Source organism: Eschscholzia californica, unplaced genomic scaffold, assembly GCF_041429995.1.
Source record: "Eschscholzia californica isolate CP2 unplaced genomic scaffold, dmEscCali1.0.p SCAF_3, whole genome shotgun sequence".
Lineage (NCBI taxonomy): Eukaryota > Viridiplantae > Streptophyta > Magnoliopsida > Ranunculales > Papaveraceae > Eschscholzia > Eschscholzia californica.
Window position 1 is genome coordinate 32509418 of NW_028238420.1, and position 13090 is coordinate 32522507.

At 37.7% G+C, this 13090-nt stretch overlaps 2 protein-coding genes and 1 pseudogene across 6 annotated transcripts; 2 read left to right on the plus strand and 1 right to left on the minus strand.

The window, feature by feature from the left end:
* Nucleotides 1-1095: 1095 nt before the first annotated feature.
* On the plus strand, nucleotides 1096-4265 carry LOC147549601 (uncharacterized). Its single transcript, XM_086670795.1, has 5 exons — nucleotides 1096-1353; nucleotides 2116-2935; nucleotides 3187-3345; nucleotides 3635-3880; nucleotides 4024-4265. The coding sequence occupies exons 2-5, from the start codon at nucleotides 2120-2122 to the stop codon at nucleotides 4240-4242; spliced, it is 1440 nt and encodes a 479-aa protein (XP_086526921.1). The 5' UTR covers nucleotides 1096-1353; nucleotides 2116-2119; the 3' UTR covers nucleotides 4243-4265.
* Nucleotides 4266-4478: 213 nt separating this feature from the next.
* LOC147549602 (uncharacterized protein At4g14100 pseudogene) lies at nucleotides 4479-5219 on the plus strand (annotated as a pseudogene).
* Nucleotides 5220-5459: 240 nt separating this feature from the next.
* On the minus strand, nucleotides 5460-10466 carry LOC147549603 (succinate dehydrogenase assembly factor 2, mitochondrial-like). 5 transcript variants are annotated; one of them, XM_086670799.1, is made up of 7 exons: nucleotides 10427-10466; nucleotides 9489-9644; nucleotides 7180-7493; nucleotides 6988-7083; nucleotides 6783-6909; nucleotides 5922-5990; nucleotides 5460-5811 (listed from the first exon to the last, which is right to left on the minus strand). In XM_086670799.1, the coding sequence occupies exons 3-7, from the start codon at nucleotides 7293-7295 to the stop codon at nucleotides 5665-5667; spliced, it is 555 nt and encodes a 184-aa protein (XP_086526925.1). In that variant the 5' UTR covers nucleotides 7296-7493; nucleotides 9489-9644; nucleotides 10427-10466; the 3' UTR covers nucleotides 5460-5664. The 5 variants fall into 5 exon arrangements, with proteins under 5 accessions (XP_086526925.1, XP_086526926.1, XP_086526923.1 ...); XM_086670800.1 differs by having other exon boundaries at nucleotides 7180-7458; nucleotides 10427-10458; XM_086670797.1 differs by lacking the exon at nucleotides 10427-10466 and adding an exon at nucleotides 8188-9139 and having other exon boundaries at nucleotides 7180-8045; nucleotides 9489-9592.
* Nucleotides 10467-13090: the final 2624 nt, after the last annotated feature.

Consider the following 13090-nt stretch of genomic DNA (forward strand, 5'->3'; position numbering starts at 1 on the left):
GATCGGGCCAGTCAAGCTTAAAAACAGAGGCCCAGGCCTGGACTAGATAGGAACCCTGGTCAACCTGACATGTTTTCCATATGACCCGGTCACAAAATAAACCTACCTTTTAAACACCACAACATAGAGATAAACTTTGTACTCCAAAAAAATAGAAGAGAAATTTTAAAAGAGCCCTCCGTTTTTGTTGAAAGACCCCTCCTTGTGAATTCGTGCGAGCCCACCGAATTCACAAGAACCTATTCGGTGCGAGGCTGCGAGCCCACTGAAATTCACTCCAGTAGCCTATTTTTGTGATTCGATGGATGCGTATCGAATTGTGAATTCGGTGGGCTCGCACCAAATTCACGAGAGGAGATCTTTTAACAAAAACGGGAGCGCCCTTTAAAACTTCTCAAAATATAGAAAACTCTTTTACTTGTATCAAAATATTTTATTTCTATCAAAATATGTGATATTAAAAACACCCTTAAAACTTCATTGAATTTATTTTATTTCAACATCAATTTAAAAGGCCAGCGCTTTGGGAAAGCTAAATAGTTTCCGGGGTGTGAAGACTTGGTCAATTTTGTTTGACAATTTTATTTAGGGGAAAGCAAAATAGCTTCTCCACCTCAGCTTTCTCTCTCTCTCCACCTCCCTTCTCTCCCTCCACCTCATCTTCTCTCTCTCTTCTCCGATTAGGTCGCCGACCGGAAAATTTTTTGGCCGGCGACCATGAAAAGATAAAAAAAAAAGTCACTCACTCTCTCTCTCTAGAAACTCCGGCGAAGGGGTTTCCCTTCGCCGGAGTTCCGGCCTGTTGAAGAACAGACCGGAACTGGTATGTTCTTCAACAGACTAGATCTGGCCTAATCGGAGAGGAGAGAGAGAAGATGAGGTGGAGAGAGAAGATGAGGTGGAGGGAGGTGAGGTGAGGTGGAGGGAGGTGAGGGGGAGAGTTTTTTATTTTGAACCATATTCTCCATAAAATATGTTTCCCCGAAAACTTTTCAAAATTTTACATATTCCCTTTAAAATTTCACACCCCTGAAACTATTTAGCTTTCCCCAAAGCGCTGGCAATTTAAAACTATTAAAGCATATTTCGGAGCTTGACACAAAAATGATATGCGTGCGCACATACGTAATAAACCTATAAATGGCGTGGGCAGAGGATGAAGTCAATTTTATCAAGCGAAGGGATCTTGGACTCTTGGAGGTAACACAAAATGTCTTCAGTCTCATAAATGGTTTTCTGGTTTCATCCACATATCTCTTTTCATACTCATCCCTTGATTAATACTACAGTATAAACAACAAGGTATCAGCTTCCAATTTTTCAGTTGCTACTGCAACTGCACACCCTCCTTTGGTACTCTCTCTATCTCTCTCCCTCTCTATCTCTAATTTCTATCCGAATTCTTGGGTAGATTCAATTTTTCTTATGTTCTCTAATTTTTAATGTTCTCAGCAGCTGGTTAGAGTGGTTAGGTCAAATTAATGGTATCTCCATACCACTCTTATTGCTCTGCATAATTTCAATGTAATAAGAAGAAACCTGAAACTCACTACTTCCATACTAATAAGGAGTATAACTTATCTAAATATATCAATTCTATTGAACTTTTCATGTTATTTTTCCAATTCATTCTTTTATTCTTTATATATATGTCTTTGCTTTTGAATTCAAAGTAAAACCACAGATTTTAATTAACAAATAAATCTGTGCCTTTGTTCATGTTAGCTTCATGTTGTTAGAAGATTAATTAACCCAAGTTGAAGATAACAGTAATTAAGTAACCTAAGACATGAAATGCACAACCAACTTAATTCCTTCTCATGTTCTGTTCTTCACTGATGTTTGTGTGTGTGTGCGCGTGTGCGCGCGCACCCACGCCTAATTGGGTATATGAACCACAATTGTCTGTTTGCCAGAAAAGTGGGCCGAAATTCGAGGTGGACCGGTGGGTTTTGCCTGACCAACCAAGAGACGAAAACAGGGCGAAATGGGGCCGTCCACCTTGGCTTTCAGTTTACTTTTTCGTTCACATAATCATTGTGTGTGGGTATGTGCACACGCGCTTGAGTTTCAGCAGAATCAGTGGTTAACCAGATCTCTTTATTATCTCCACAGGAACATGGCGTGCCGTCTTTTATCTTTGCTGTTTCTATTTGAAATATTTGTGTTGACATTATATGTTCACGCTTCACAATCGGTAGTCAGACACAAGAATGGGGAGAAATCTGCTGTGTTCTTGTCCCCTATGTTTGTGCTCGGACCAGGGTCCGTGGACAATAAATTTTACTACAATATCGATTTTCCGAAAGGTCATATTGCTCTCAAGGAATTCAATGCTGAAATAGTTGATGAAGCCGGGAAATCTGTCCCTCTTCATGAAACTTATATTCATCACTGGCTCATTGTAAGATACCATGCTCCTAAGAATAATGGTCATAAGGAATCTAACCATTCAAAGAATATCATTGTCAGAAATAGTGGAATATGCGATAATCTTGGTCAGTACTACGGGCTTGGATCAGAAACACGACGAACTGCTACACGTGTGCCAGATCCTTACGGGATAGAAATCGGGGATCCGACTTCTATTCCAGATGGGTATGAGGAGAGATGGCTATTAAACATTCATGCTATTGATACAAGAAGTGTGGAGGATCGATTAGGATGCACAGAGTGCAAGTGTGATCTCTACAATGTTACTAAGGGTCGGAGTGGCCAACCTTTGCCGTTAGGTTATACTGGGGGCTTACGTTGTTGCCACGATGAGGCGCAATGCCGGTTAAGAGCAGGACATGGAAGCATTAAGAGAAACCTATATGTGAAATATACAGCGAGGTGGGTCGATTGGAAACGCACAATTGTGCCTGTTAAAATTTACATACTCGATGTCACTTTTACTCGGGAAATACAGAATGATTTTACAGATTCCTGTAAGGTATGTAACTATTTACTTCATGTGGGATACCCAAATCAAATCATTTTTGAGATAATCAAAAAGGTAAACATAACCAACCAAAACCGTTGCTATGCTAATCCATTGATAATCTATTTGATTATCTCAAAAATGATTTGATTTTTGTGATAGTCAAATAGAATTGATCCAGGAAAATCAAATACCTGCGGAGTAGAGAGCTTTTCCTGTGAAAATCTAATATCGAGCTGCCCATGAACAATTCTTTAATGCAGGTGGAATATGATATTGAGGTTTGCAGTAAGACTGCCATAGCTAGTAATATGTGTATAGATAACAAAAAGACAAGCATGGTTATGCCGAAAGGTGGCTATGTTATATATGGTGTTGCCCACCAGCATACAGGGGGAATAGGGACAGCTCTATATGGAGAGGTAAACTATGCACACAGACAAGAAACGATTAGTAATAACATTGGTTAAAGCCCATCCTGTGAGGGCAATCTCCAACCTTCTTATATAGCTTCTTGAAAAATACCCAAAAGAGCAATGGTTATGATCGAATATCTAATCAATATCTTGTTGCTTTCTAATTCTTCTTGCGCATCCTTTTCTTCCATTGGTTATCTTCAATTTATAATTTTTTACTTCATACTTTACGTATAAGAATTCTTGGAAATGTTAACATACGGTTTGCATTTTCGTGTACGATGAATTGATATAGGATGGCCGGGTCATATGCTCTTCTATACCAACATATGGAGAAGGCAGTGAAGCAGGCAATGAAGCGGGGTATATCGTGGGGATGTCGACTTGCTATCCTCAACCCGGGTCTATCAAGATATCTGATGGGGAGACTGTGGTTTTGGAATCCAATTATAGTAGCACCCAAAAGCATACAGGTGTGATGGGTCTCTTCTACCTTTTGGTTGCTGAACAACTACCGGAGCCAGTTCACATGGAGAAACATGTATGAGTTTCCGATCTCTCCTATCTTTTCCCCTACATGTATGCGTAATTTCGTCTACTGCTCTTTATAGCTACTCTATGTGGAAAAGTTACTTGTTTGAATTTGATTATAATTTTCACACAATACATGCTCGGTTTATGCAGATGAATCGAAATTTCAAGTTGTCTAACTATACATGGCCGTTGGTTTTTGTTGGAGTTGCAATAGCAATTTTTGTGGGTGTTGGATACAAGCCGAGAGGTGAAGGACAAGGAGAGAGAGAAAATGATCAATTATGTAAATTAGTGAAAGTACTAAGGGTATTTGGGTCTGACCTTTTTTTAAAAAAAAAAAAATTGTCGCACGATGGAATAATCGAATAATTTAACTAGGTCTTCGAAATCGTTAAGTGGAGGGGGTACATCCAATTACTAATCAAGAAGGGGCAACTTCAGATGACCATATCGCCGAGGGGTGGAATTAGGAGCCATTTTGGTATGGTATGTGTGGAGGAAGGACCATCATTTTAACTGAGTGGAGGAAAACTCTTCCTACCTGCTAGCTCTATCAATTACTAAGAAAACTATGCCTCTTTCAGTCAGAGGAAAGAAGAGAGAGAATGGCTAAGAAGATAATCCAGTTAGCTGCTTTATCTCTCTTGATGCAACTGGCTCTGACAAAATCTCTAGCAATTCAACATACCACTACTAATAATAACAGTCCGGTGCCATCACCATGGCCTGAAAAGTTTCATGCTCTTCTCTACATGAACCTAACAGACGGTCGACTACAGATAACGAACTTATGGTATGACTGGTCTAAGGGGAGAAACGTAAATATCATCCAAAAGCAACTAGGCAAGCTTTTGTACGATGTGGAGTGGAACAATGGCACCTCTTTCTACTATACCCTTGGTGGTAATGGCGAGTGCGAGGTGATGTATTTTGAGGTAGGAATACCTCGCCCTGGTTGGCTCGATGGAGCGACTTATCTTGGCACTCGATACACAGATGGGTTCAACTGTAATGTGTGGGAGAAGGTTGAATTTATTTGGTATTATGAAGAAGTCACCACCAAGATACCTGTCAGATGGGATTTTTATAATGGTATGTATACGACTTCTGGACTAAAACATTGTTAGTAGATAAAGTCGATCCTTGTAATAATATATACATGCCTTTATGAATAATATGCAGGAATATCTACCCGTGTGATCACTTACGAGGTCGGCAAAGAGCTTGAAGATGCCAAAGTCCAAGCCCCTGCTTACTGTTTCAACCCAAAGGAGCAAAAACGACTGTCAAATTTGTCAAACTCGTCGAGAGGAGATGATACAAAAAGGGAATGGATGTCTGGCTAGTTTAAAGCTTCTTCCTATTTGTATAGGTATCCTATGAATAGGTTATATGTTCAAATATACTCTGTCCCTCAAAAATCAAAATTAGGTGAAAATGCTTGCTTCCTCTCTATGAGCCAAATAACAAAGCAATAAATCTATTGGTAACTAATATACTTAGCTCACAGTATTTAAGCTATTCAACAAAACCCACAATCCTAAACCACGTAACAAAATCAAAGAATGTTAAAAATGCATATTTCATGGACACAAATATAGCATCTCCTGATGACCTTTTTATTTTGAAAACAAAGTTATTATCGTACAAAATCAACGAACATCTTTTAAATAAAGTTTTACATAAATTGATAAACCCGGTTTATTATTTCATCATATTTACTAGATATAAATTAATTTTCGACCGAGCCTCCTACTACAAAGGTAAGGTAGTCCAAGTGATGCTACCTTCTTACTGGTTCCCAGAGATGGGGCTGTCCCTTGCTCTCTTCAAATCATCCCATCCTCTTACCCATGGCTGTCCTGGTGTAGCCCTTGTCTCTGGAGAAGCATGATTGTTGAGGTTGCCCATAACCTTTTCACGAAGAGCAGAAAACACCTGGAACCATCACAAAATTTGATTAAAAAAAACGTAGCTCAAATGCAAGAACGGTGCTTAAACCATTTAGGTGTGATTGGGCATCTATCTTATCTTCTATAATACATCACCTGATTATCGTTAACAGTCTCAGGTGGTTGTTCCTGGCCAGTAAGCCACTTCCACAGGTCTGGATTTTCCTGCAGAATGATGTAGTCAACTAATAAGTACTATGTGAAGTACAAAATCAGAAAAAAAAAATTCTTATGAAACAACAGAATATACACAAAAGTTAAAGAGAAATTGAGTGGCTTTAGCAGTATATCACCATCAATTTCAATCTTTAACAATTTCACATTATCCCAACCAGCACAGTGCCATATTTTCGCTTCTGATTCTCTTCGTCATCAGTAACCATATATCACCGTCAATTTCAATCTTTAACAATTTCACATAATCCCAACCAGCACAGTGCCAACTTTTCGCTTCTGATTCTCTTCGTCATCGGTAACCATATAAATCATGGGATTCAACTTGAATCCCACAATATGGCGATTTTCATAAGTTTCAGATTTGAATATTCTACGAGTTTTCCTCAAAGGCAACCCAGTAACCGATTCATTGATTCAGATCAATTTCCTTGCAACTCGATTTAAATTGTATGATTCAGGTCATGAATCATATGGTTTTAACATCAATGAATGCAAAGAATAAGGAGAATATAAAGGTTCGCCATATAATTTAGTTGTCTCTCAAGAAATAGAGTTGTTATCATGTTTCGTATCTAAATACTGGCGTCAAAACGATAAAGGCGAAAGATGACAAAGTAGTAAATCTATTCATTCTAAAAATTAGCCAAGTTTGTAATATGGCATGACATAAGTAAATACCTTGATGAGCATATCACATTCGTAAACCTAAACGCGAAAATTGCATCAAACCGAAACACGTAAACCAAATCAAATTAGGGATTAATGAATGTATGTATATACCAGGTCAAGGACATGAACAAGTGCTTTGATTCCAGATTCGTCCATGGAAGAGATATGATCCTCTACCCATTTCCCCAAAACTAAGTCCAATTCAAGAAACCCTCTTTGTTTGCTTCGATACAGCAATCTAACAAAAATAAAAGAACAAACTTTATGCAACAATTAAGAAGAACTAATGAGTCAAAAAACGAAGGAAATAGTTTACCTATTGAAAATAGGCCTTTTGCTTTCTTCATTTGAGAGATCAATTTCGAAAGAATTGACATTGGAACAAAAGCGATACACCGATCCAAGATTAGACCTGTATAAATTCAAAATTAATAACAATAATAATAATAATGATGATGATGTTAGGAGAGAAGATAAATGCCCTAGATTTCTAGAGAGAGAAAGATACCTGAGAGAGGGTTGTGATGGAAGGGGGACGATTGAAACGGAAGAGGTAGAATTGGCGCGAGAGATGGTGTTTAGGGTTTGACGGAGGGTAAGCAGAGATCTTCTAATGGCAGACATTTTTGGAGGGGAAATGGAAGAAAGCAAGGGTGTGTTTGGTTTTATTTTGTAACGAAGGTTAAAATACGTGGCAAATTCATATCCAATGGGCTAAAATTGAAAAGTCGGTTGGCATAAGAAATTGGGTGACCCGAACATCTCAATCACCAACCCGAGTTCTCAACTGCATGGGGCGATGGAGTAATGACTACTGTTGGACTGTTTAATCTACCAAGTTAGTGATTACATGACACTGATACATCATAAGATGTGATAAACACGATGACTGTCTAAGTTAAACTTAATGATCCAAATTCAATAACCATGAATTTCACCTTCTTTATCCAAATTCAATAACTATAAATTCCACCTTCTTTGAGAATCGATTCTGAAAAATGTCTAGGATTTTGTTAACAATATTAACTACTTGGACAATCAAGTGTTGACCTCGTGATAAATTCATTCATCTTGGTTGTTTTAGGTTCATGCCCAAGCAACTTTCCATCTGCCAAAGCAATTTTAGTGCAGGCTATGACGCTCCAGGTCTTAGCAATTATTAATATCGTCTCTGATTTTGTTATTCAAAAGCAACAGATCCGCAAATTCAAACAAAAAAGTTCTTGACACCATTTTCTTTTTTTTTAGACATTCTTGACACTTTAATTGAACATGAGCAATTTCGTCAATATCTGTAACAGAGCAAATTCAAGCAATTTCGTCAATTTCGTCAATTTCTTTTTTTTTAGACATTCTTGACACTTTAATTTATGTCTGTAACAGAGCAAGCAAGGGCGGAGGCACATGGAGACTGCCCCTGGCTGCAGCCAGGGGCAGTTTCGTCAATATCTCATATAGATAGGGTTAATTTGTAAAAGCAGCCCGGGGTCTCTATTTTTTTTTTCATCTTTTTCACTTTTCTTGTTTGAACGAAGAACTAGTGAGAGAAAGTCCCAAACACAACTGCTGAATCTGATATAGAGAGAGAGAAGAACTACGAATCTGGATGTTTATCAAATTTTCCTTTCCAGTTCTCACTTTCTCTAACATCATCATCATCATCTCTCTCTAATGCTTCTATGAATTTAAGAGTTAAAGTAAAATCTAGGGTTCTTTTTTTTTTTCTGGAAGTAAAATCTAGGGTTCTTGAGTTCTTCATCTTCTATTTTTTTTTTAACAACTAATCAAGGGATCGAAGGCTCTGTTATCTAATCTATGTAAGTAATGTTTATACCCGATTATTTTTTGTTCTTATTAAAGCTTCTAATACTTCAATTTTACTCTAGAAATTGCTTGATGAAAGAACTCATTTTATTTCTATATTTTTCGTTTTTTTTTTTAATTTGGGTTTTTTTTTTTTTTTTTTTTTTTTTTGCTACACTCAAGAAATATAAATTAGGGTTTTTATGGGCTGCTCCGGATCTCTCACGGTCATTGATGGAAATTTATTTTAATTGGAAATAAAAGCAAAACAATATGCTCATAATGTTTTGAAGGAACTGCATTTGTATATGGGCAGACTAGTAGTGGAAAACCTACTCCATGAATGGTTTAATATTCAGAATGTATTTTTTTCCTTTCATGAAACTTCAATTTCAAATGATGTTAAAATTTTCAAAAGTTAGTCTTTAATTTCATGGTATTTTGATTTCTTAGATGACAAATCGGAAGTTTTTGATTCGTGTTTCTTACATGGATTTTTTTTAAGAGGTAAATGAAAATTTATAATGAGTTGATGCAAAATTTCAGTTTGACACCAACAATGATCTTTACTCGTTTGTTTAGCGATCATATATCTAGCATACGAAGAAATTTGGTTTATGGAAATTTTAGGCTAGTCCGGTAGAGATTCAAATCCTGGCTCCGCCCTTGAGAGCAAGATCACAAAATAATTAGGTTTTGATCAACCAAAACAACAAGCAAACAAACTAATCGAAGTATCTGAAGAAATCAAGAACACAATTGCGATTAATCTACAATCAAACAAAGAAATCAAGTTCAGACAAATACAGTTACGATGATCGAGATAAAGAACAGATGATAATGACGATAAAATTGAAACCAAATAAGGGAGAAATCAACCAGATAGACTAGACGAAAATATTTTATACGATGATTTTGATCGAATCAAGCGATCCCAAATAAAAACCCTAGATAACATAAAGAATTTAACCTAATAAGAATTAGAAAAACTTGAGAGGGGAAATTATTGCTTACCTTGAGAGGCGCTGAATTAGTATAGCAAAAGAGAGAGAATTTTGGGAGAGATGGTAACAAGAACAAAGATGAGAATGGGTTAAGGAGGTATCCAAAGACTTGAATTTATAGCTTTAGGGTTGGATGGTTGAACACGGAAGGTAGCCCCGCCCGTGACTAGGGATGGGAATTAGGCGGGTATGGGCGTCCATGGGCACTTGAAGCATCGGGCTGGGCGGGTCGGGCACAAAATTTCAATGGCTAATTAGGGGTAAGCGGGTTAATTGGGCGGGCAATTCTGAAATTCGCCTTGCCCATTACCCGCCCAAGCCCATTAAGAAGCTCGGGTAATTCGGGTATGGGCGGGCGGGTAGCGGGTAATCTCATCACTTGAAAAAAATATCACTTTTTCCTTTTTTTTTTTATAGAATCTGCAAACTCCTTTCCTGATTCTAAAGAGACAACGTGGGATTAAAACTAGACGTTATTTGTGTTGTTCCTTTTAGGAATTTAATCTCACATTAAAAACTAATGAAGAATTCTCATGAGATATAATATAAACTTATCCCACTCTTTGTTTCCTCAAAGTCAAAGACTACTTCAGTTATTCTACTTAGGAATTCGTTTGGGTCATTGCAAAGTAATGTATTGGGTTCGTGTGATTGCCCTTAAACATATTGTTTACCATCTCAACTAAAACCTAGCAACATAGACAACTGGGATTCATCAACCCATAAAGTTGATGTAATTTGGTTGGTTATCATTGGGTGAGGTTAAGTGGGTGCGGGCATGGGCGGGTACGCGGGTAGAGGTTTTAACCCATACCCACCCACCAAAATTTGGCGGGCTGGGCGGGATGTGCCCGAGACGGGCGCGGGGCGTCCATGGTCCTCGTTGGGCTCGGGTGCCCGTGTGCTGGGTTCGGGCTCATGGGCAAAATTCCCACCCCTACCCGTGACGGAACCGCCAAAGACTTGCTAAAACTAAACCTAATTTGATAAGGAGACGTGGCTCGTCCAACACCACCCAAAACTTTGAAACGGCAGGGAATCTTCAAGAAGGAAAAGTTGGATAGAGAGAGAGAGAGAGAGAGATAGAGAGAGAGAGAGAGAGAGAGAGAGAGAGAGAGAGAGAGAGAGAGAGAGAGAGAGAGAGAGAGAGAGAGAGAGAGAGAGAGAGAGAGAGAGAGAGAGAGAGAGAGAGAGAGAGAGAGAGAGAGAGAGAGAGAGAGAGAGAGAGAGAGAGGAGACGATGGGAGGTCAATAATGTATCTAGACCATTATTAGAGAGAGAATGGACCGGATGAAGTTATCATCCAACCACTAAATAAAATAGTAGTAGGATTTTTCTTAATAAGAATAGTTAATCCTAATAGGCCACTAATTTGTGACTAATGAAAACTTCAGTCCTATATTTGTCTTTTTTTTTTTTGATGAAATACAGTCCTATATTTGTCTAGCATTCGAATTTGACTCCTACAACTATGATTCAATTAGTTAAACTTAACAACTAATATTTTCTTTTATTTTCCTTGCACAATGTTTTTCTCGCTGTTCTTTTTCTTCTCGCTTGGAAAATTTGTCGGTTGATGATCAGTCGGCCATTTGTGAGTAACTCTGACTTATAAAATTTAAATTAAATAAAGACCGATGACTGTATACCGACACTTTTACGAACGAGATGAAAAAGTAAAGACACTGACGAAAACAATTTAAAAAGAATGACGGAAAAAAGAAAAACAATGTTAACTTTGATACAAGGCATCATTGTTGTGTGGATCAAATTACAATGTTGAACAAATATAGAAACTAAATTCCAAATTAGTCACAAAGATCAAATTGGTATTAGCCTTAATAAAATAGGATTAAGGAGTTCCATGAATTATTCTAATTTGGTTATTTTAGCATATCCTACAATATTTAGTGATATTGTGTGAGCACATACTTTGAAAATATCTTTGAAAATAACAAAGTTATATATGGCAAATGCGAACGATGATAAAATTACATTTGATAATAGCGACAATTTCAATCAAAACTATGTCTTATCATCAACTACCACCTTTAACCACCACCGCCACCATTATCTTCTCCTTCATCACCATCTTCATCTTCTCCTTTACCAACGACAACCACCATGATGAGGAAGATGAAGAAGATGTTGATTGTGCTCGATAAAGGAGAAGATGAAGGTGGTGGTTGGTGAAGGTGAAATCTTTTGTATCAAGGGAGGCAATTTCGTCTAACATGGTGGTGGTGAAGGTGGTGTTTGACAATGAAAGAAACGGTTCGGTGGTCGAAGTCTTTGATATAAAAGGAGGTAATTTCGTCATTGCTACACGACCACTTTACCGGAACTTAGCAAAACACAAATTTAATTTTTAAGCAATCCGTTCATATTTTAAAATGGGGATAATGTCAAAAATCAGTAAATTAGGGGGCCAATTTCAAACGAGCCTTTTAAATTAGTATTCGGAAATGGTATAGTTAATTAGTGAAGTTGAATAAGGACCCAGAATCTAGCGAAAAAATACATCTTTGAGTGTAAAGTCATATTTTGAAATGGGAATAATGCCCAATACAGTAAAATACGATAGTTATGTCAAAATAACCTTTTTATTTGACAAATTTGGAACGATGTAATTTGTGAGGAAAATCGAACTTTATCCCACTAAAATATTTTACTATTAAATATGAAATGTTTCTATCATCTTTTCTTTCTTAGCTTTAATGTCTTTCACCTTTTGTGGGAGAAACAATACGCATCTCTCAGCTTAAAATATCGTTTAATCATTGCCTCATTGGGACCACTGTTGAGCAATTTATCGGTTACACCCACATTTACTTTACTCGAGCTATTATGTGATGTTGGGTTAGGTAGGTTCGCATAGAATGTCCTACGAAGACTAGCAAACCCCTTTAGCATTTGGTTTAATCCAGAACATGAATATGTTTAATACTCCTTATTTGGAACACAAAATAAGCACACAGAATGAGTTGTTATGTTGGTGAAAAAGTTGTCCTAGAAAGATATTTATCGAAATTTTGGTATAAACTTGAAGATTTGTTTGTGGGTTATATGAGAATATCAGTTAGAGAGGATACAAAGATTTGAGGATTTTCATAGAGCATTTGATAGAAGAGTAAGAAAGCTTGTTCAGGTTGATATATTATGGTTAGATTTATTTATTTGTGGTTGCTTAACTGTTATCATCTCTGTGGAGGAGAGAGTATCACTCTATTTCACTGCTTTCTTTTTACTACAAAGTTCACCATGAAGTCCAGGAAAGGCAATTGTGTACAGCCCTTAGGTAAGGTTGGGAAGTAAGCCACATGGCCCGAAACCCTGTCCGCGACAGCGATGCTCGAGCATGTGTCACTCATGGACGTCCGAAACCCGACTCATGTTACCCACCCGTCTAGGTGCCGTGCACGATCAGGTTTGGCTACTACGTGGTCGGGTCTGTCTCGATAAAGATAGTGCCATACTTTGTGGGGAGTACGCCCCTTGGCCCCTAACCCTGTCAATAATGTTTGAGTTGGTATCTCAATAATGTTTGAGTTGGTATCTTTGTGGGTACTCGAACACACCCTCCGCCTACTAGACAGGTTCGGGCTAAGCTA